Here is a 24,073-nt window from a genome sequence, read left to right on the forward strand (position 1 = left end):
GAAGAACAGCGGACACAATCCATACACAATTCATACCATCCAGCCAGAGATATATTCAGTATATCTCTGAATATATCCCAATGCCACCAGGCCTCCCTAAAGGAACTGAGCCCTCCCAGAAGGCATCTGACTCCATCCTGGCCTCTGAGGGGGAGAAAGGTAGGCCCAATGCCTTCCCTAATCAGTCCTAATCAGAGTAAGAAGAAGGGCCCTCCCTCCAGTCCATCTGCCCTGGCCCAGGCCTCAGAGGGAGAGAAGATCTGCTGGACTTTTCCCCTTCCCCACTGCTATTCCCTTCTCCTTTTGTCTCTTGTCTCTTTAGATTGTAAGCCTGAGGGCAGGGAAATGTCTAATTAACAATTTGTAAGCCGCTCTGATAGCCTTTTGGCTGAAGAGTGGGGTATAAGTAAATCAATATTATTAAATATTATACGTGTGTCACCACGAATTGAGTCATTGGTTGATTTGTACAAAGTGTTTGTACAAATCTGTAATGTCACATTTTGTGCTGCAATTACAACCACTCACCTAGATCAGAATAGAAGATTATATTACTAGATTATGATCAGCAGGTGCCAGCCTGAACTCCCTGCTGGCACCAACATCTGAATTGCCATTGCACATTTTATGTGTAATTATAAGTCATACACTTTTGAACTAGTCACTAACAGTATGAGTTCTTTGAGGTTTCCATCCCTAAAGGCAAGGAGTAAAGTATATTCTAGGAATATACAGTCCTCCAGGTGTTCCATTTACCCTAGCCAGCATAGCCAATGGTGAGGAATGATGGGCATTATAGTCTTACTGTATGCAAAGGCCTCTCACTCCCTTTCCCTACATTGTACTGCATCCTTAAAACTTTTTTTCCTATAGCTTCTGAGACCTTTACAACCGAAGTCTGATCTCATGTTTCACCCAGTTATTCTTAGGTAATGCCAGGGACTCATCGTCCAACCTCAAGCTAAACAACAACTTGGGCTGATCTATGTAGCACCTTGCCATCTCCAATGGGACGGTTAGTGGCTGCCTGCCAAATATCTGATTGCCTGTTGCTGAGTATGTAGATACACAAGTCTCAGAAGTGGAACAGAATGCACTTCCCGCTTCTATGATTAGAATTATATGGTGGGAAAACACATGATTGACAGACAAAATGGCAAAAATAACCATCTCAGGTACTGTGATGACCAAAATTCCTCTCATCACAGTCCTGTCTGAATAAAATCTATAATGACACACTGTGTCTTAAAACTGATTCTCCAGTTGTCTTTGAGCTTCAACTCCCATGAACCCTAGCCAGCATAGTCAATGGTGAGAGATTATGAAAGATACAGTGCAAAGTCATCTGGAGAGCTGCAGTTGTCCATCTCTGATTTAAATTATAAGGAACTTCAAAAAAACCAATTCAGAATGATAAAGGCAATGACTGTGCTAATGCTGGTGGTGTTGGACACAGGCAAACCTTTGTATACTTCAAAGAATTATTTGAACAGTAGACTACAAATTAAAATAAATGATGTATGTGTCAATGTTCAGTAAAGACCTTCTATCCGAAACTGGCTGCTTATCAATGGCAGTAAACAGAGTAATATTTCTGGCACTGATTAGAATTGTTGATTCTATTAATTCAGAGAGTCTGTTGTATGGGTGCAGGACACGTGGCTTGCCAGATATAGTTCAATTGCAATTGTCATCCACCTCAGCTTGCATAGCCGATGTGCGAAAAATCATGTGCTATGGCATCTGGGGGAGCCCACATGTTTTGTACTTCTTGTCTATAAAAAATAATACAATACAAAATCGCACAGCAACACAATATACTTTAAACTCTTTTAAACAAAACCCCAAACCGACCAGCAGTTATTACTAAAATAAAATAGTACATGTAAAAATATTTTCATCTATAAAACACATAAGACATTTTCATTAAAAAAAAAGAAAAAAGTGTGAAACAGCATAATAATCTTTAAGGCACTCAGTGTAGTTGAACCAGTGTGATTGCAAGCATCGCTTGTGGCTCAGAGGGTTGGTAGACACAGTACAGTAAGTGCTATGTTCAATCTCAGTCCTTAGTGAGTTCCATAATTTCATCTACATCTTCCACATCCTTCCCCATTTTTTCATACTTCCTCTTGAAGAAACCAAGCTGTTAGATTAAAAGAGATAATAGATAGTAAATATTCTGGAATTGTGTGTGTGTGTGTGCACGCACGCGTGCGCGCACGTGTGTACTATACATGTATGTGAGTTTACTTGTGGGTACATGTATATATTACATGCTACCTAAGCCTAGTTTCCACACTTGGTTGTTAAAACATTTACACTTCTCTGCATATGCCTACATATGCTGTATTCAGATACAGCACTTCATTATGTGCCTCAAGGCACTGCTAAACAGTATTAAACCTTCTCTTTTATGAAGAGACTAGAAGCTTTTTGCTTCCATTTTTAACTAGTTTGTTATTATGTTAAAACAGAGAAGACTGTAGTTAGTCTTAATTATAGTATCATAGGTGCTGATTCCAGCTCGCTTTCCTAAGTAAGACTAGCCATAGTTCAACCATGGCTATCTGAAAAAAACTCCAGTCTCCTGGTTGCTGTGTTAGATAGGTAGGGGCTCCATTGCTGTAACATAATCAGTGCTAATGAGATTCATATCTCCAAAAATATGTCATATTTTTCGCCTGTGATTACTTAAACAAAAATCCTAAAAGATAATCATGTTAATTCTAAATGTACCTATATTAAATGTATGTATATCATTGGGGTTGGGGGAGTGTTGGTTCAACATTTTAAAAATTGTGGTTAGCATCCTGTTAAATATTTATGAAGGCATAAGCTGGACCTGAGCCTAAACACCATAAAGGCACCAGATCCCATCTGATCTTGAATGCTAAGGCAGGATAATTTCTGGTCAGCACTTGGATGGGAGACTGTCAATGAATACCAGGTGTTGTAAACTATATTTCAGAGGAAGGAACTGACAAAACCATCTGTAATAATGAGGAGCTGAGTATTTCTTGAAATTCATGGGGTCACCGTATGTAGATAGGAGACTTGAAGACACACACATATACCATATATACTGGACTGATTTCATAACTTTCAGGACCCACATTTACAGTAGTTAATGACTGTACCTAAGCACAAAAACTTACCTCTTAAGGCAACTATTGCCCCAATGGAAAGGTTTCTAAGGCACTACAGACCAGAGCACTGGGGAATGATGACTGCAGCTCTTCCCCTGGTTGCAGGGTGCTTTGGGACAAGCAGTTGTGGCAGGACCCTGAAAGGGTCTCTCCAGCTGCTTGTCTTGAGATACCCCAGAACTGAGAGAATACTGCATTCAGCATTTCCCTGTTTCCCCATCTGCAGATCTGCAGAAACAATTAGGTTGGGGGTTTGGGCAGACATCAGCAGAAATAACTATAAAGACAGAGCTCTGTCAACATAGCTATGTCTGACGATACAGGATCTCGGCCAAGAACACTGCTTATGAATACATGTGGGAATATATCATTTAATTAATTTCTAAACATTTTAAAAGTGTTTACTTACTTTCCATAAAGCAGCAATTAGACCTACTAGCAAGAGGAGACCCACTAATACACTTCCTATCACAACTCCAATTGGCACTTCTGCTTTCTCATCAGGATTTATTATTGTGACTGAAATCTGGGGAGGAAAAAACCCAAATGGACCACAGTTAGTACAAAAGGTACAGTAGTGCCTTTCCAAAAGGCATTTGCTCAGTATGGAATAGTCCAATTTTACAAAGTTGTGCTCTGAGAAAATTAATAACATCACAAATCTGTGTACTTTAAATTGTAAATACATGCTGTTCATTCAGTTTAAAAGTGATTTATACTAAATTCTGTACAAATTTTGAAAACATGCTGGTACAGAACAAATTGATGACATTTTTCATCTCCCACTGGTAAGAGCCTCAAAAACCTAGGTGGAATCTAAATGGGGCCGATTCTGCAAAGATTGCTCGTTACTGCCTTGGACTCAGAAATCCTAGGATAAGTGTTTGCCTGTTCTTATTTGCAGAAATGGATGAGTGCAATATTCTGCAGGATTTTCTCTACCTCCTGCTTGGTACTTTTTCTGGAATCAGTCTGATGATAAATGCAGATGTTCTTGTTGGCTTCTAAATGCATTTAGAATTTTCAAAATCTCTAAGCATTCAAAATGAGTTTCAAAAACCTGGATTAACTTTCTTTTAAATGAAAAACATGTAAAGAGGTACAATTAAATGCAATTTAGTAGTCTGATGCAATTTAATTTCAGGACGCTGGCAACTGCACCTTGACAGAACTTGAATAATTAAAATTTTATTGCTGGAAATCTTTTTTATTATCATCATTGCCTGGGTTTGGGTGTGGTTCTATGCATAGATTTCACTATGGCTATTTCCCACATATGTTGTAACAAAATGAAATAATGATTTTTGCAGACAAAACTTTAACACTACACTTCTCAAATGGTTGTCTAACGGGAAAATTTAATTTGATGAAAATGATTTTTTTTTTTTACAATTTCCTTGAACATATTAATAAGTAAGATCACATGAGTTTTGGTGTATTTTTAAAATCATTCACACTTCCATACTGTTTGCTTTTCTGTTCCTTTTGTATAGTGGTGGCTTTGAATGGCTGACCTCAGGGAAACTGGAGCTGAGTATCTTCTGCAGCTCTTGAAGCCATTGAATCTCATGGGTGGATGGAATTGGATTCAACAGCTTGTCAAAAATGCCTATTCAAAGCAAATCAGTGGGTCCTAGAGAGAAAATGAAACCTGAACTCTCCCTAGAAGCCAAGATGACTAAACTGAGACTGTTGTACTTTGGACATACCTTGATAAGACAATGATGCTAGGCAAGGTAAAAGGCAGTAGGAAAAGAGGATGAATACATTAGAAATGGATAGACTCAATTAAGAAAGCCATCGCCCTGAGACTGTTGGTGACAGCACTGGAGATCTCTCATTCATAGGGATGCTATAAATTGAAGTGAGCTTGATAGCAGTTAACAACATGCAAAGCAAGGGAAAATGTCTCCATTGCTTTCCACTGGAAAAACCAGGATTCAGGGACACAAGCCTCAGCACAGTGGAGAAAGAGGGTGTCCCATTTTACTACATCACTGTATGTAATGGGGCTTGAGCATCCATGGATTTTGGCATCAAGAGAGGTCCTGGAAGCACTGCCTAGTGGATACCAAGGGCCCACTGTCTATGCCCCTCAGCAATTCATCTCCATTTTAATCCAAATAGATGGATAATAGGCTTATGTTGACAACCACAGTTCCCAAGGGCATTTCATAGACTAGAGCTTTCCTGGCAGATCTGAGGGAATGGGGAAGCATTTCCATCGGTGTACAAAACCTGACCTATAAACTGCAGTTTGTAAATATGTTTCATCTTGTAGGAGTCCCCTCAAAGTCTTTCAAGAGTGAGACTTAAACTCACATCTTTTGTTTTCCACTACAGCAGTAGCCCTGCAGCCAGATCATCTAAAAAAAGCTATAGCTACTCTCTTTTTCCACAGTTTGTTAGTCTGTAATTTATTATACTTTTTGATCAAATCAACACAACAGTCCATTTTTTTTGTACTAAATGATTTAAACAACAAGAGTTTTATACATAGTTTTAAGTTCCTTTCTAGGTACATGATAATACTTGTCAAATAAAAGTTCATGATAGCATTTGCAATTAAAACTGCTACATTTCCAGTCATCTTAAAACTCACAAGATAGTTTATACAAGTCAGTAATAATGTAACATTTAAATAAGAACAAGACACCAATTTTGTGTTAAGCCATATGCTTTTCATTAGCATAAAACAGCATAACAAGACTGGAAATACAAAATAGGTATACTCACTGGTAAACTGTTTTCTCCAGTCACAAACAGATCTGAGTTACGGGTATCAATTTCTGCAAATGCAGATAGCTGTATTCTCTGGAACCTTGACTGCAGTACAAAAATATAGCACACTACAATTAAAAATTATATGATTTTCAAAGTACATAAAATTATTTAGAGTTTTTAGTCCATTTAAAAGAAACCATATACTGTAGTGTGACCAATACAAATAGCTTGCTTAATAATTTTTCACATCTTTTTATGAAGAGGCCATTGTGCTAATTATTCCATCTTTGACTACTATTCTAACTAGGGATGATGTTTACTCAGTTTGTTTTAGTCTAAACATGGGTATGATTATATTGATTAGATCAGGGGTGGGAAATTGTGGCTCTCCACATGTTGTTAGACTGCAGTTCTTACTAGTCCTCACAATTGGCTATGCTACATGGGGCTGATGGGATTCGCACCATCTGGAGACTGCACTATTCCTACCCATGATTTAGAAGATTCTTTTATAATCTATGCTAGATCTTCTGAAGTGGCTTCAGATCTACACAGAATCATGTGGACATGCTTAGTCTCATAAATATATAAAATACAAAATATCTAGGGTCTGGTAAGTTATTAAAACACAGATGTTACTTACAGCTGCAAATGTTCCATTCCAGATTCTGGCAGAAACATTAACGTAATATTCACCCTTCAGAATGATATCTTTTAACTTGCACATAATTGTATCACATTTGACATTCTTGCAGTTCTTTCATATAAGGAGAAAATATAATATAGCGTTGTTATTAAATATTATTACTTTCAAATGTGGCAGAACAGCAATTCATATCTTTCATACAATTTAGGCATTCACGGTATTTCACTGAAGTTTTTTTTTAATAATTCCACATAAATCTGCATCATCACAGAAGGCTCTTTCCCAGAAGGGAAAGTATGTAGATTTGTGTGTCTGTCTTTCTGCTAAATCCAACTCTAGCCCATAATAAAAATAATCCCAGAATCCCAGATTAGCTCATTTATTCAGTCCTGGTATGGCCATGTTATGTGTCCCACCTCCTGTAGAAAGATAAGATCCTCTTCTGGAGATATCCATATGTTGACTCTATTGTCAATGAGTTCAGGGGTGGCTCTATTATTATTAGCCTTCTATAAAATTATTTAAAACTATACAACACAGTGATTAACCCCACACTGATTTTATTTATTTTATTTAATACATTTATATCATGCCTTTCTCCTTGTCAGTTTGGTATAGTAGTTTGAATGTTGGACCAGGATTTCTGGAGACCTAGATTCAAATCCCCAATAAAAATCTAGGTGATGACTTTGGGCACATTATACTCTCTCAGTCTCAAAAGAAGGCAAAGGCAATGGCAAACTCTTCTCAATAAATCTTGCCAATAAAGACCATGATAAGATCTCAGGTCATAAGTTCACCATACATTGTGAATTATTTGAAGGCACACAGCAACTTCATATATATTTTTTGCACAGGACCCAAGGCAGCGCCCATATTTTATTGTATCAGTATATCTTTTTACCTGTTCTGTTTTGTTTGGAATTTCTGCATTTTATTTTACTGTTTTCTATAAGGAATTAATAGACTTGGTATTCAATGAATGAATGAATGAATGCACTGAACATTCATTATGCCTATGCATGGATTTCTTTCTGTTTCACTTGGTACATAACACATTCCAGCTTTCAAGTTTAGCTATGCTTTTGCATTTGTCCATGTTTCATTAACTGTTACAAACACAAAAATGAATTGTGAACTGTATTGGCCGATGTTGTCAATATTAATTAACAGCAGTCATAAAATTAACTCACCAGTTCTTCCAAAGCTTTGAAGTTTTCTTTTCTAAATGACACTGCATAACTTTGTTGTCCTATATTATATGGATTTATCTGTGCTTCACACCTGAGGTCACCACCCTGGAAAGAATATGCAGATTCATACGTGCATCATCATTGTTAGTCTTTCTATGGTGTTTTTGTATTCATGCTGTCTTCACTATTGTGCTATAAACCTTTATTAAAAAACAAACAAACATTGTTTTACCTGACTGGTGTGCACTGCAGTCACATACATCAATGGATTGTTCCCTTCAGTCTGCTTTGGAATATGGATTTTTAAAGATGCCATATTGACTGGAATACTTCCTCTTGTGACCTGAAAAATAAACAATTACGTGGACAATCAGTGGGGAAATAATGCTAGCAGATAATGACTTAAGTTGCACTTGCCCTCTGTTAGCACTTGACAGTAAAGAAGTGTATATATTTAGCTGCAGCTAAGAAGTCTTTGTGTTTATGAATGGAATTTGTGCTTGTTTCAAATCTGTGCAAGTACAAGCATGGCACAGTAGATTATACAAACTTTAAAACAGAGCCTGTGTTCTTTACTGTTTTAACATTCCTTTCAAATAATGCAAGGCTCTCATCCTCAGAATTAATGTGCATCTTTAAGTATGTATGGACATTATTTTTCTCAAGGCTTGGAAATCGAAGAAAGAACTGGTCAAAGCTCCCACATATTTCAGATCTGTGAACGTAATGTACATACACATATGCATGAAGAACAATGCCATTTTTGTTCTTCATGCATATGTGTTGCCCTTGACAAACCGATGGTAGCTATTTCATATTGACATATTAAAAATTATTACTCAGTGTGAGGGACAAACTGGATTTGTACTAATATGAACAAACTTTTTCATTTTTGCATTGGTGTATCTAAAGAACCAAATTTGTTTAATATTGGAAGGACTGAAGTCTATATTTCAGGAAGAACAACCACATGTTACATGTGACACCATAAACTAACAAATTTATTATAGCTGGAGTGTCCATGGATTATAATATCACAGTACTCTGTATTGGTTTTGCATTGACACAGCTACCCTACTGTAAATTTTATTTCCAAATACAGTTGCCCCTTCGATTTTGCAGGGGATCAGTTCTGGACCCCACCCACCCCCACAAAAATGGAAAATTGCCAGTATTCAAGCCCCATTGGCTTGAATGGCAGCATGTGCCCCATTTTGTCCCCCTCTGTTTGCCACCCACAAATGGGTGAAGGATGCAGACTCCAAGTCTGCGAAAACGGAAGGGCGACTGTAGTTCAAAGAGATAATAAACTGATAATAATGTTTCAGTTTAGGACAGAGGACATACAGACTAAAAACTAGGTATGAATTTTAAGTAATGAAGTAACATAAATATGATAGAGGCCCCCGAAAATCACTAGTGCAGCACATTACAGTCAATGTGCCATATGACTCATAATAAACACAGAGCAAGTGACATCCCTCTAGAGCAGATGAGGCAGCTCTGACCTTGAAGGTATGCTTCTTCATTGCCCCATGTGCCACCACATCAGTTATTCAGGGAACCATGGGAACTTGTGTACATTGTATAGCCCAATTTAATCCAGTCCTGACAGTGTTTAGCTCAATATGCTTTAGTATGAAACATAAAACATGATAGTTTTTAAGTTGTATGCACACTGAGCATATGTTTACTGACCTTAACAGAAAAATTGAATGCAGGTCCAATTTCATCAAAATTGTTCACCACAGAAGGAACATAATGATCTGAATATACTTCATAGAGATTCATACTAGTAAACCTGAACAGGAAAATATTATATTATGAACACTTACTTTTCATTTTCTCTACTGACTTGAGTGATTGAAGTAAAAACTGTACTTTAGAAAAAGGGTTAGTAACATGTAGGTTTACTTTTAAAAACAGTAATGCTGATAATCCAAAATGAACTGAATGAATGCACCAAAATAAATAAAATCTCTCAGAGTTTTTGGACATTCACGAAAACCATCTGGGGTTCTCAACATTTCTATGATAATACGAGATACTGATTACACAAGAAATACTAGCAAATGTCAGACATTTGGTGTGCTATTAGCATGATACAAGTGTCTACATGTATTCACTTCTCAATATAATATAAGCATTCTAGAATCAGTATTAAAATTTCAGGAAAAGCACAGATATGTGGATTATTCTTGAGATTTCTGCTTCACTGATGAGTCATGCTTTTCTCTGTGTCTATGTGCCTTCAAGTCATCGGTAAACTTATGGTGATCCCATGAATTTCATAGGGTTTTCTCAGACAAAGAATATTCAGAGGTGGGTTTGCCAATTCCTTCCTCTGAATGTACCCTACAGCACCTGATATTCCTTCGTGGTGTGCCATTCAAGTACTAACCAGGACTGACCTAACTTACCTTCTGAGATCAGACAGGATCTGGTGCTTTAAGGATATTTAGGTCTTGTAAGTCATGCTTTTGCTTTTACTGACCACAAATTTGGAGAGATATGCTAAACACCAAGAAAATTTCCATAAGCACTGCTAGTTAATTTAGAATTACCTTGTTAAGTGGAGTTCTGCATCATATCGAAGAGGGACTGTCAGGTTGACCTGGTTGTTTGTATCATCCTCTTCATTACTTGCACTAAAGAATTGCATATGTAAAATGTTTTTATGAAACACCCTTATTTATAAACATAGCTTGATACCATTCAGTGTTCAGGAACAGTTTTTTCTGGGGGCATCTTTAGGGTGATGAAAAAAATACAAGCAACTTAATCCAGAGAAGAATGCCACTAGAGTGCATCCTCTCTAAAAGAATAGGGAGCTAGATATAGAGGATTCCTAGATGCTATGGAAATACAGAAATCAGCAGCAGCCAGGAATGTATTTTATCAGCTTTGGCTGGTTTGCAGCTAAGGCCTTAATTAGAGAAAATGAAGATTGCTTCACATGTGTTTGGTTATATTACTCCAGGTGGGATCATTGTAACATGCTACGGTGGGGAGCCCCTTTTGTATTTATTATTTATTTAATTAATTTATTCCCAGATCTTTTTCTGCCATGGAACCCAAAGTGGCTTATAATAATTTTTTTAAAAAATAAATAGCTAAAATGTCATATTACAGAGTTCAAAATAATTAAACAATAGTTTTGTTAAAAGCACATAATAAAACACATTTAAAATATAATTCAAAACTTAAAAGATAAAAGCACATCACTTTCAAATGCTGTTCTGCCACAACATTAAAATCCCCTTGCAGATAGTGAAGAAAGCAGCAGCAAGAATGGCTGGTAAGAGTGTAATGTTCTGATCACACTATATTTATTCCGCATCAGTCAAAGTAGCTACTTTTCTGCTTCAAGCCTAGTTGAAGCAGCTGCTTTTAGCTTTGAAAGACCTAAGCTGTTGGGACCAGCCCTTCAGGGCTGCTTGAACACTCATCAAACCACCCAAACCTTGCAATATGCTTCTGAGGTTCTGCATTTTATTTTTTCATCAATAACTATTAGGCTGATAGGTATCAGGAAAAAAACCTTTCTTGCAATAGCTTTGTCTCTTTGGGACTCTCTTCCTGGGAAGATATATATGGCCCCTCTTTCACTGGTTTTTGGAAGAGCTCTAAAGATTCTTATGCTCCAGTCAGTTTTCAGTGATAACCAAATTTATTTCATAAATGCTGCATTGGATGTTATTATTTTATATTATTATATACTTGATGTTATTGTGATTATTATTGTTTTATATAATTTTATTTGGGCTATTCTGTCAGTACAATTAATGCAATGTGCAGACACTGAAGCCATTCAATAAATAAAAAAATAAATAAATAGTTCCTATTAACTGAAATATATGAAGTATCATATCATGTATTTATGTGACTTCAGTGAGAGCCAATGTGGTGTAGTGGTCTGAGTGTTGGACTAGGACACTGGGAGACCAGAGTTCAAATCCCAGCTCCTCCATTGAAACCTACTAGGCGTCCTTGAGCAAGTAACTCTCAGCCTTAGAGGAAGGCAAGAGCAGACCCCATCTGAACAAATTCTACCATGTAAATTCCACAATAGGTTAACTTTGGGGTCACCATAAATTAGAAATAATCTGAAGACACACAACAATAATATGCCTTCAAGATGCCTGTCATAGTGACCCCGTGAATTTCAGAGGTTTTCCTAGGCAAGGTATACTTAGAGGGTATTTTTAGTCAGTTCCTTCCTTTGAAGGAAGGCTATAGCACCTGGTACTCATTAGTGGTTACTACCATCCAAGTACTAACCAGACTTGACTCTGCTTAGCTTCCAAGATTAGATAGGATCTGATGTCTTTAGGGTATTTAGGTCAAATGAAATGTTATGCTATACCTTAAAGCTTGAAAATTTAATACTGCCAGATTTAGAAGACTTTTCAAATTAAAGTCAAAACTGATGTCAAAAGATACCTATGCAAAACAAAGACACAAGATGAAATTAAAAAACAAGCAAAGCGTTATGACAGTGGTTGTCACATTTCAGGAGGTTATAATTACTTTATAATATCATCCGCATGCTGCAACAACCCCCTTTCTCAAACAAATTCTACATTTCTTTTAAGGCCTTGTCTTCAGTGTGGCCCTTCAGGACTAAACAAATCCTCATTTAGCTGCATCACCACAGTGCCAGCTGATTCTCTCTCACCCCATCCCCACATATTGCCAGTTCCAAACATGCCCCCCTTTGCCCTCTCTTCTTCAATGTCCTATGTATTTCCTGTAGATTTTAGATGTTGGAAGTGCAACAAAAAGAACCAAGAAAGTCTACAGGGGGAGACGTGTTGGCATCAGATAATTACGATGACCAGGGTGTTCCTCTTCTTGTACCTATCTTTTGTCTGTATGATACAGAGTGATACTTTTAAGGATGACTTCACTCCCTTTGCTTGTCACATTCACAATTTTCCCAAGCATGTATTAACTGTCCTACTTTCAGATGGATTTCCTATAGCAAAGCCTATTTTCTTTGTTTCTCGTAAGTCTATCTTTGCTCTTTGATCATCCCTCATGCAGTGCAATCTTGTAGTCATTCTTTCAACAAGGATCTGGGTAGGGTATATGTTGCTTCCACTACCCATTGCCTGGTGATATTGAAAACATTAGAAAAGCAAGAGCTAACTGTTGTCAGAGAGACAATACCGGTAGCTTCAATGTCAGTGGAGTAGTGGATTCACTACTTACCATATTTTCCGGCGTACAAGACGACTTTTTGACCCTCTAAAATTGGGTGAAAAGTCAGGGGCCGTCTTGTACGCCGGGTGCGCGCTCTGGGCTGCCGGCTTCTCATGCCTCCGGAGGCCTGGGAAGGTGGCAGCCCCGCGCCGGCTTCTGAGGGGCCTTCGGAGGCCCTTCAGAAGCTGGCGCGCGCGCTCTGGGGCCGCCGGCCTCTCAGGCCTCCGGAGACCTGAGAAGCCTGCAGCCCCACGCCGGCACGGAGGAAGGGTAGCCTTATACGGTGAGTATAGGCTAAAGCCTATAATATTAATTTAAAAGTTGGGGGTCGTCTTATACGCCCGGTCATCTTATACACCGGAAAATACGGTATTTAGACTGAATTTTAAAGGAGGTATCCAAGATGTTGAAAACATTTGAGGGCAGAGTGGACTGATTGCGTCACGGAAATGGAAACCACTAGTTACTACTGGGTAACACTGAACACACCCAGTATGGTAGTGGGGAGGATGTTTGTGCACCTTCTTCCTTCCACTGAGCAGGACAGAACTGAAATTCCAATGGGAAGAATTATCTACACTTATAGAAATATACCTTTTACTCTGATAATCTTCTGAAACATTGTGTTGTGTCTGATATGCAGTGAATGGCCACAAAGGACCATACCTTTCAGTGCCGATGCCAACTTAGAAATTACATTTGCATAGCATTTTTCTCACCTTGGGAACAGCAAATGTGAAGAGGTCAGATTCCAATCAATACCAGATTGAGGAAGGGTTAAATCCCTCTTCTCTCTCCCCATGCAATGATCCAGCTTCCTTTCCTCCACTACATTGGCTATCTTTTTTTTTTAAAAAAAAACACCACTTACCCAACACCAAATTATGTAAAAAACATGTGTAATTTGGTCCTAAATGTGAAATACTAGATTTGGCTGCTCTCTCAAAAATATGGGTCTGATGGATTTAAGATATCATTGTTTCAGAAGAGAAGGAGATTATCAGTTATCCCAGTGCCCTTTCAACCAAAGTATTTCATGATAAATTCCCTTTTCATGGCATGTCTTTCATAGAATCATAGAATCGTAGAGTTGGAAGAGACCACTAGGGCCATCCAGTCCAACCCCCTGCCATGCAGGAAATCCAAATCAAAGCATCCCTGACAGATGGCCATCCAGCCTCTGTTTAAAGACCTCCAAGAAAGGAGACTATCACCCTCCGAGGGAGTGCATTCCACTGTCGAACAGCCCTTACTGTCAGGAAGTTCCTCCTAATATTCAGGTGGAATCTCTTTTCCTGTAGCTTGCATCCATTGTTCCGGGTCCTGTTCTCTGGAGCAGCAGAAAACAAGCTTGCTCCCTCTTCAATATGACATCCTTTCAAATATTTAAACAGGGCTATCATATCACCTCTTAACCTTCTTTTCTCCAGGCTAAACATCCCCAGCTCCCTAAGTCGTTCCTCATAGGGCATGGTTTCCAGACCCTTCACCATTTTTGTCGCCCTCCTTTGGACACGCTCCAGTTTCTCAATGTCCTTTCTGAATTGTGGTGCCCAGAACTGGACACAATATTCTAGGTGGGGCCTGACCAGAGCAGAATACAGTGGCACTATTACTTCTCTTGATCTAGACACTATACTTCTATTGATGCAGCCTAAAATAGCATTGGCCTTTTTAGCTGCCGCATCACACTGTTCACTCATGTTCAACTTGTGGTCTACTTGGACTCCTAGATCCCTTTCACACGTAGTTTCATTCACCCAAGAGTTTTACTTGATGCCAATACCAATTTTTGCTTGTTTGTTCCAGGCAATCATATTTCTCTTCATTCAGACACTATGGTGTGTTACAGACCGCCGAAAAGCGGCAGCCTGCACCCGCCCCTTTCCCCGCCGGATCGGGGCCTCAGTGGCCAGAGTGGCAGCCGCTGAGGCCCCGATCTGCCGCTTTCCGGGCCGCGTTCTGCATTTTGGGGCATCTTGCAGAAAATGTCTTTATGCAATAACTTGGCTTTCAATGCAAAACAACATGTTTGCACCATGAACAGTGGATTCTGTACAAAATTGTTTTCTGAGGGGAAAAATAGGTCTATACACAGGAATAGGTTTTCTCCTCAAACTTATTTTTCATTAAAAATCCAGTTAACTGTGACCGCCAAACCTTGGGTCAACTTATTCATGGGTCAGTGTAAGCACTGTATCTAAATCTAAACTCTTATCAAGTAAAGGAACCATCCCTGTCTGAATAGAGTGGCAAAAGGCGAAATCTTAGACCTTCCTGGAAGAATCTAAAAGAACCACAAACCCCCTCTACTCTCTCTACCGCAGTGCTGCTTCTGGCCTTTTTGAATTCCTGGGTTGGGAAATCGCAGCAGTGGCAGCTCTTTGGCACTTCCCCTCAAAGGGGCACCGAGAATGCTTGTTTTAGGTTCTCCTGGGACAAAATAAACTCTTGCCTTTCACCACTCTACTCAGAGAAGGGGATAGTTCCTTTTTTTTGATAAGATTAATACTGTACTTTAACTCTTGCTTTTACATCCTTTTTGACATGTGTGCATTTTCTTAGGCCTGGCCATGCCTGGTCTACTCTCCCACACATTGCACAGCCACCATTTAGTGTACAGTAGTTCATACGTCCTCCATCTGGCCTTTAGGGTGAGCAAAAACAATTATGCCTGCCAGAAGTTTGGAAGTTCTTTGACATCATTTTCCTTTGCTTTGTCCTTTACATCCTTTGTTGCTTTCCCCTATGTTTTACTCTTGACCTATCAAAATCCATAATTTTGGTCCCCAAATCTGCATTCAATTCATGCATGAGTATATATGGTAATTTAAATTGGAACTGCAAGACATACCTGCTGTGCTTCTTTGAAAACAGGATAGCTGATCTGGCAGACAACAAATTGCTGGACTTGACAAGAAACGGCAGTTCCATCAACCTGTAAAGTTAAAGACAGACATTTATTCATAAAATTATAGCTCTGTAATGCTTCAAACTTAACTTTGCTTTGTAGTCTAAACAGGACATGTTCCCTATTGGTGAAACTTTCTAATCCATTCCATAAATCACAAGAGTGTGTCATTAATATTTCTGTATATATGCCTCTGCTGCATATTCACATATGCCATGTATTGGCTTCATTAGTATTTGCTGTCTAATAAAAAATGAATAGTCTAGTGGAACCTTAGATGACAGCAAGCACCACAAACTGGTTTGAGCACTGAAGTACAATTCTGAAGACCAAGATTCAAATCCATGCTAAGCCATGGAATCTCACTGGGTGACCTTGGGAAGCCACACTCTCTCTGCCTCAGAGGAAGGTAAAGGCAATCCCCCTCTGAACAAATCTTGCAATCAGAACCTCATAATAGGTTCACCTTAGGATCACCATAAGTTAGAAACTACTTGAAAGCACGCAACAGTACAACCACAAAATACCAGAAAAGGGGCACCATACTGGGGCAAGTGGAAAAAGCTCCATAAATAATACAATTAATTTTCCCCATCATGTGTTGTATGATGTCCTTTCCTCTTGGTGACTGAATTACTGTAGTCAATTCTAAGCACATTTCTAGGGCATGAGGTCAAATCCCATTGAACTCATTGGCACTCAGCATCTGAGTCAACATAGGGACTGTACAGAAAACCTTGAAGGGGCAGCCTCCAGCCGCCCCTTTTACAGCCAAATTGGGACCATGGCAACTGCACGCTGCGTCCCCAATCTGGCTTTCCCAGGGCGTGAAAAGGAGCTGCCAAAAGCAGCTCCTTTTTGCATCCTGGAAAGAGTGTGATAGCCACAGCACCATGACTTTACGGCGCTTCTTCAGTGCTGCATCATGCGGGCGCAGTGCCAGAGGAGCACTATGATTCTGTGTGCCATGTGGTGAAGCGTGTGGTGTCACGCTGCCTTGGGGGCAGAGCTGGGGCATGCATCATATGGACGCTATGCCCCGACTCCACTCCCAACCTGACCTTTAAGGCCGGTCTGCACAGGGCCAGGGCCTTCACAGGACTGGTTTATGGCAACAAACAGCATTGATTTAGGAAATATCTTCACAATGGTGAAGAGATGGTGTAGAATTCCTACTAACTAGTAGTATAGGCCACATTTCTGAAGAAAAAAAACTCATTTTAAAGATAATAGCTGGTATTCCTAACATTATAGTAGTAAAATTGGAGATAAATGTTGCACATACAGGTGAAGAAGATGAGGCAAAAAACAAGTTTTCAGAAAAAGCAATTTGAATTCTGGTGTTGTATGCATTTTCATTCTTATTTCTCAGTTTCACACCGAATATCAGTCTTTTGGTCTTACTGCTGATAATAACGGGTTGTTTGCTGGTACCAGGAAGAAAAAATAGAAAACAACAGAAATATACTGTTAAGGTGGCATATGAGTGAATTCCAGTCTATTTAAATGAAAGTATGTGCGCTGGAAACAACCAATCTAGAGGCAAGCTAACATGTAGTTAAGCATACTTGAGTCTCACTAAAATCAGCAGGATTCAAGGATGCTCTGCTTTCAGCAGGAGGCCAGCATGGATAATATTTATCTCAAACTTCAGCATGCAAACCAGTGCGTTATTATATACACATTTCCAAAGAACTATGCATTCAAGAACAATACTTTCAGTTTTTCATCTTTTGTTACAGGAGTCATATAGTCTGTTATTCCATTGGTATTTTATAATACTGTGCCAATGCATAAATTCTGTTTAAGTTTAAAGCAAAATATTATGCAATTATTCCTTATACACATTTGCTATATTTTTTTCTTTTCTATAATTGTTTATTACAGAAGAACTGAATGGGGACAAAAACACAACTCTTACCCATTATTTGTTTTCTGTTGAACATCAAGAATAAGGTCAGCATTGCAAACTTCATCTCCACCACAGTCTTTAACAAATGGTATCTGCAAAAAGAAAAAAAACTCATCTTCTTTGTTCAAAATAAAATGTTCTATGTAACTTTGTACATAGCCTAAAGTGGTGGTCTTTAAACAGAAGTTGGAAGGGTATCTTTCAGGTTTGCTTTAGTGGTGTATTCTTGGGTAAGGAATTCGATTAGGTGGCCCTTGTGGTCCCTTCAAAATCTAAGACTGCAACTGCACTGCAGAAATAATCCAGTTTGACATCACTTTAATTATCATGGTTCAATGCTATAGAATTCTGAGAACTGTAGTTTGTTGTGGCAACAGAGCATTCTGGCAGAACTTCACAAAACTACAGTTCCCAGAATATCATAGCATGGAACTATGGTGAGGGACATGGAATCATCTGTTACAAATAGGTATTTCTAGAGCTCTGATTAAGGGAAGAGCACTCGGGTAATAAAGGATTCTAAGCTCTTTATCAAGCTATGAACCATAGAATTATACAGGGTACTGTAAGAGCAGTTAAAGTGCTATTAAAATGCTATAATATTTTTTAAATATGAATAAACTCTAAAACATTTAAGTACTTGTGTAGTCTCCCCTTGAAGGTCTAACTGGCAGTAGTTTCAGCCTCACTTAGGTGCCAAATTAATATGCTGAAGTGCATCCAAATTTTGGGGGTCCCAATGATTGTATTTTGATCACCTGAGGATATTACTTTATGTTGAATTGCATTATAGTTGTGGCTGATAGCTCCGTATCTATAGGGCAGTGAATTCACACCAGCATTAAAGATGCTGGCCAAGGTGCAGAACCGATTTAAAAATGGGTTTATCATCTTGAAGAACCCCTGGATGAAAACCTGGAGAGGATTCACTGCCATGCTGATAGGCTAGCCACGAGCCAAAATTGTAATGCAGTTCAACATAGGCCCAGTACAGATAGGACTATTGGGCGCCCTCGTCACATGCTAGGGGTTGGCTGAGGCGCTCTGCCCACACGTGCCTCAACCCTAGCACGTGACGAGGCCGTAGCAATGGCAGCCCCCTGTACAGATGGGGGCTTCCATTGTTATGTGAAAGACGCCTAGCATCCACATTGTCACGGCACCATTATGATGTTGCAAATGTGCCATTGGCGCACTGCGGCATCATAATTGCGCCACAAGAAGAACCCGCTTTTTGTGGGTTCTTTTTGCTCCATGGGGAAGTCCTGTGGTCTGGAGGCTGCAGATTCCCTGCGGAGCAAAATTAGGCGCCAGCAAACCACCCTTTTTGGGTGGTCTGTACCAGGCCATAATCTAGGTAAAATCCCCAATTGATCAAAAGCAAATGCAATCATTAGGGACACAAAACATGAATGAACCATAAAGATTTCATTTGGCACTTAAATAAGGCCAATAATGGTGCCAGTTGAACACTGAAGGGGAGAATATGCCACAGCCAAGTCTTTATGGGATCCCTTTGTCTCCTTCTTGTCTATGTTTTCAACAGTGGGACAGAGGAGAACCTCCTTGGACAATTGTAGTTGTTGGGCAGGGATATCAACATCAATATCACTGTCAGGTCTATCAACAGAAATAAATATTGATGCCTCTTCTGATTTCAATAGGAGGATTTATAGAGTGATCAGCCTTGGAAATTGCTGGATGGCTGAAGCAGTTTTGCACTCCTTTTTTGCATCCATTTCAGGGTCAGTTGTGGTTTAAGCCAGGAAGCAGTATCCATCTCTATTTCTGATGTATCCATCAGTTGGGGCCCTCCAGCTTACGTCTGAGCCAAGGTCCCTCAATCTTCACGAGCATCTCTACTTGAGAAGACAACCTCTGTCTCTATGATTAAACTTTAAAATTTATTTGATCTGATCATGGATCTTTGGGATTCATCCACTGAATACCCTTGTGACACTATAATAACATCTGGTTTTCTGCAATTACATTATGTGGCAACTTATTGTTGACACTAGGAATGGAATATGTGTTAATATACCTACAGTATAAGTTACAGATGCAGGAGAAGTTTTATCAAGAACAGGACTTGAACCAGGATTGTTGAGCTTAATATCAACACGTACACTAAGTGAGTCAACAGCATCAGAGGGCTCCTATAAACAGACACACACATATAATATAATAGCATCTGTTAATATTTTTGATTATACACATATATAATAAAGTATTTTGTTTATCAGTTTCTGCCTGTTATGCTATACAAATTCATATATTTAATTACAAAGTTGTCTAGCTAGATGTGTTATCTAATTAAGTGCTGTTCAAGTGATAGACCAGTGCAAGTGTGTGAACGAAAGAACATTTGTAGCCCATTGACATGAACATGGCACCAGTTCCTAGCATGCATATATATATATATATATATATATATATATATATATATATATATGATCTCCCACATCAGATCACCTGAGAAGCATTGAACTGATGTGATTCAATGCAGTAACACTTTGGAACCAAAACAAATATTTTAGATTTTTATATTTAGTATTGGTTTACATAAATAATTTCCCACCAAACTTAACTTTGTTGCAAAACACACTGCAGGAAAAAAAAACAGTTTGAGACTGCTTTAACTGCCCTGGTTCAGTACTAGGGAATTTTGGGAACTAGTGAGACATTTAGCCTACTTTGTGCTCTGGTGCCACAATAAAATACAGTTTCCAGGATTCCCTACCACTGAGCCAAGGCTCAAACTAGATTATTTCTGCAGTATGTTTTGGACCTTTGATACCTATATTGAACAGAAAAGCAATAAATAATAATAAAATAAAACTTTTATTTCTACCCTACTTTTTGTTAAAACAATCAAAGCAGCTTACAATATTAAAATAATACAACAAGATATACAAAATATCCCCCCCCACTTAAAAAAGAATTAAACAGTGTAAAGTTAAAATTACATAAAACAATTCAAACAATAATTGTGGGCAGAGTCATCATATATATTGGGGGGAGGGTTGTTACATGGCCAAGTAGTTTATTCTGGGAAGGCCTGCCAGAATAGTTCCGCCTTAACGGCTTTCTTGAAGCTATCTAGATTGGTAATTTGACAGATCTTGTCCGGCAGGCCATTCCACAGGCTGGGAGTGGTTGCAGAAAAGGTTCTCTGGGAGACTGCAGTCAATCTGCTCTTTATAGGCTGCAATAAGTTCCTCCCAGAGGACCTGAGAGCATGGGGTGGGTTGTATGGAAGGTGATCCCTTAAATAATCCTTGGCGCTGGGTTAGCATTCTTTAGTTACATATGCTAGTATAAAACTGGCAGATTCTTTTGGTGGGGGGGGGGAGAGGGAGAGGAACTCAGTGTCTCCTTGCATTGATCAAAACACTCCCAAAATCTTGTACATGCTATACCCCTGAACACTGCTGTTTACTGGTCATCTTAGGGAAGGGCAGCAGCAGAAAAGCATCCATCTGTGTGCCTCTAGATGGATGCATAGTGATGAGGCAGAACCTCCAGAACCTATGGAGGCGATGAAGCAACATGTAATCTCTACTTTCAGCTCAATACTTTTCACCATTACCTCCACCTGCTCTCCACCAGTCAGAAAAATGAATGTGTTGGAGGTGCATAGCATATAAAATATAAGGGGTTTCTTTTGCAGGCATGTCAGAGGAGACAGGGCTATAAATTAAACTACTGACCAAACTAAAAACAATTGAAAACATACAATTAAAAATGTCAAAAAGCAATTTAAAAAACAACTATAATTAAAAGAGCACAGAACGCTTTTAAAAACCCTTACTTTAAAAATGTTCACTTCTCAAAAGTATTTGCCTGCTGATGGAAGGACAGCAAGGAAGGGGGCCATTCTAGCCTTTCTAATAAGGAAGTTGCAAGTTTACTGTCTTATCTGCAGTTTATAAGAACCAACCCTCAAGTACTGTATACACTTCTGTTTATATAATATATGGAGCCAATGGCATTACCTGGACATTAAAAACATGCTCCACACAATTCTCCATGGGGCGAACTATCACATTATCCTGCAGATATCGCTCATTGTTTTCTTTAAATAAGCCTCTAGAGGTCACTCGAGAGGATAAGAGATCAGCATCCAATGTCACATTGTATCTGATATCTAAAGGGGGAAACATATTGTAGAAATTACTCCTTTTTCTCCCATTATCCCCATCTTTATCTTTATTCTACCCAGACCCCACTTGAAACTCTTATTTCATTTTAATCGTTATTGTAAATTAATGTTTTTAACTTCTTTTCTTGGTTTAATCTCCTTTTAGAATGTAATTATGTTTTTATGACTGGGGGGGTGGGATGGGGATCTTGGAATTTTTAATGTATTGTCTTTTAACTGTATTTTGCTTTACTGTTGTAATTCGCTTGCATTCCTAGAGATTAATCAGAATCTAAATAAATAAATAAATAAATAAATAATTATTATTATTACAAGAGTTGTACCTTTGTGAGTCTGTGATATATATATATATATATATATATATATATATATCACACACACACACACGCACACACACACACACATTCCACTACAAATTTAAAGGTAAAATTCAAAGACATAGCCATGTTAGTCTGGAAAATCAGCATATAAAGGGATCTAGTAGGACCTTTGAGTTAGTCTAACCATTCAATTAGTCTCAAAGGTACTATTAGATCCTTTGCCTATAAATTTAATGGACAGTGTAGGACATATAATTATGTGAAAACAGAAATGAGGGAACTATAGTCTTCTTGCAGCCCCTAACACCTTTCCCAGTCTCCTGCACCCTGTTGGTCCAACAAACGCACACATGTGTCCTGTTTTTCCCAGCATTTCTTTTTAGGTAAAATGTGATGCAAATAGGGTCAGCCAGCATTTCTGGTGGCTTGTAGGAACAATAGTTTATTTAATTTAAACTGCCAGTGACTATAAATTCCTTCTTGTTTTGAAAAAATTACTTCCTAGGGTGCTGGAGTCTGCTGTGGGAGTAGGGATGAAATTTGTTTTCCACCTTAGTTGCCCATGTTTGTGTTTCCTTCTCAGGCTTCAATCCTATGAATGCTTAGTGAAGCATAAACTCACAAGAATACAATAGGACATAAAAATGTAGAAAATCAGCATCACATAATTTATTTGGGCTTTTCCAGCCCATAGAAATAAAATTATGATCTAAAAGAATGGCAAACTTTTGGATTTACCGTAGATGGCTAACCAGAGATCACACTTTCATACTATCACCAAGATTTTTGCTGCTGCCAAAGTTTGGTTACTACTGGCTGCACTCACACTGCAGCAACAATCCAGTTTGACACCACTTTAACTGCCATGGCTCAACACTATGGTATTCTGGGAAGGTAGTGGAAGCTCCACAGGTAGTAGAGCTCCACAAGTAATGGAGCTCTGGTGCCACAACAAACTGATTCCAAAGTATAGAAGCAACTGTAATATGTATCTATAGTGCAAGGAGGTTCTATTACACCATAGAGATCTGCCAGTCTCCAGGCATAGTGTCTTTGTACTTTTCAGCAGTAAAAGCACAAAACATTACTATAGATTTTCACAGGCCCACTTGTATCCACAGGTAATGATTTGTTCACCACTAGCACAAGACAAATAAACTCTTATGGAAACAAAGGTTGTACAGATTCAATTTTCCTTATCTGAAATGCTTGGGACAAGAGGTGGATTCTTTTGGATTTGTTTGGATTTTGGAATACTTGTATTTGCATATACATACATAATGCAATAACTTGGAGTTTGGACCCAGGTCTAAACATAAAATTAATGTATGCTTCCTATACACTATATGAAAGAATGAAGGTAATTTTATCCATAATGTTTTAAATAATTTTCTGCATGAAAACTAAGTTTGTGTATAATCAACCAGAAAGCAAAGGTGTCACTATCTCAGCCACACATGTGGATAATTGTGGAATATTTTGGATAAGGGAGACTCAAACTGTACAGTACTTTGAAACCTCATAACTTCTCTTCAGTAGAAAGGACTGAATAGTTTGGTGGGGTGGAGCTCTAAAAAGACCATAAATGCAAACAAACATATTCATCAATATTGTTACTGCTTTAGTAACATCTGACCAAATAGTGAGGAGTGATCATCTATATTAACTGGGGATACATTTTAGTGCTGCATATAGCTGCATAGCCAGTTTCATGTTTTGCTATACAATTTCACAGCAGCACATCCAATTGTAACTCCCTAAGTGTTTACATTCTAGGTGTTTAATTCTCATGGTTTGCATCTATTATTATTATTATTATTATTATTATTATTATTATTATTATTATTATTA

At 38.5% G+C, this 24,073-nt stretch overlaps 1 protein-coding gene across 5 annotated transcripts in view; it reads right to left on the bottom strand.

The window, feature by feature from the left end:
• Positions 1-305: 305 nt before the first annotated feature.
• Positions 306-24,073, bottom strand: part of ITGA2 (integrin subunit alpha 2) — an 80,383-nt gene continuing 56,615 nt past the window's right edge. For 2 of the 5 annotated variants that reach the window (XM_042451766.1, XM_042451770.1), the window contains 14 exons: positions 21,736-21,887; positions 19,786-19,896; positions 17,750-17,832; positions 17,114-17,255; positions 15,772-15,855; positions 12,079-12,155; positions 10,277-10,360; positions 9,411-9,513; positions 7,945-8,055; positions 7,713-7,817; positions 6,517-6,630; positions 5,886-5,975; positions 3,559-3,675; positions 306-2,146 (listed from right to left, as the gene is read on the bottom strand). In XM_042451766.1, the coding sequence (XP_042307700.1) occupies positions 2,063-2,146; positions 3,559-3,675; positions 5,886-5,975; positions 6,517-6,630; positions 7,713-7,817; positions 7,945-8,055; positions 9,411-9,513; positions 10,277-10,360; positions 12,079-12,155; positions 15,772-15,855; positions 17,114-17,255; positions 17,750-17,832; positions 19,786-19,896; positions 21,736-21,887 (1,457 nt within the window). In that variant the 3' untranslated portion in view covers positions 306-2,062. The remainder of the gene's footprint in view (positions 2,147-3,558; positions 3,676-5,885; positions 5,976-6,516; positions 6,631-7,712; positions 7,818-7,944; positions 8,056-9,410; positions 9,514-10,276; positions 10,361-12,078; positions 12,156-15,771; positions 15,856-17,113; positions 17,256-17,749; positions 17,833-19,785; positions 19,897-21,735; positions 21,888-24,073) is intronic. The other 3 variants (XM_042451767.1, XM_042451768.1, XM_042451769.1) reach the window with 3 other exon arrangements.

The sequence above is a fragment of the Sceloporus undulatus genome, chromosome 2 (genome assembly GCF_019175285.1).
Source record: "Sceloporus undulatus isolate JIND9_A2432 ecotype Alabama chromosome 2, SceUnd_v1.1, whole genome shotgun sequence".
Taxonomy (NCBI): domain Eukaryota; kingdom Metazoa; phylum Chordata; class Lepidosauria; order Squamata; family Phrynosomatidae; genus Sceloporus; species Sceloporus undulatus.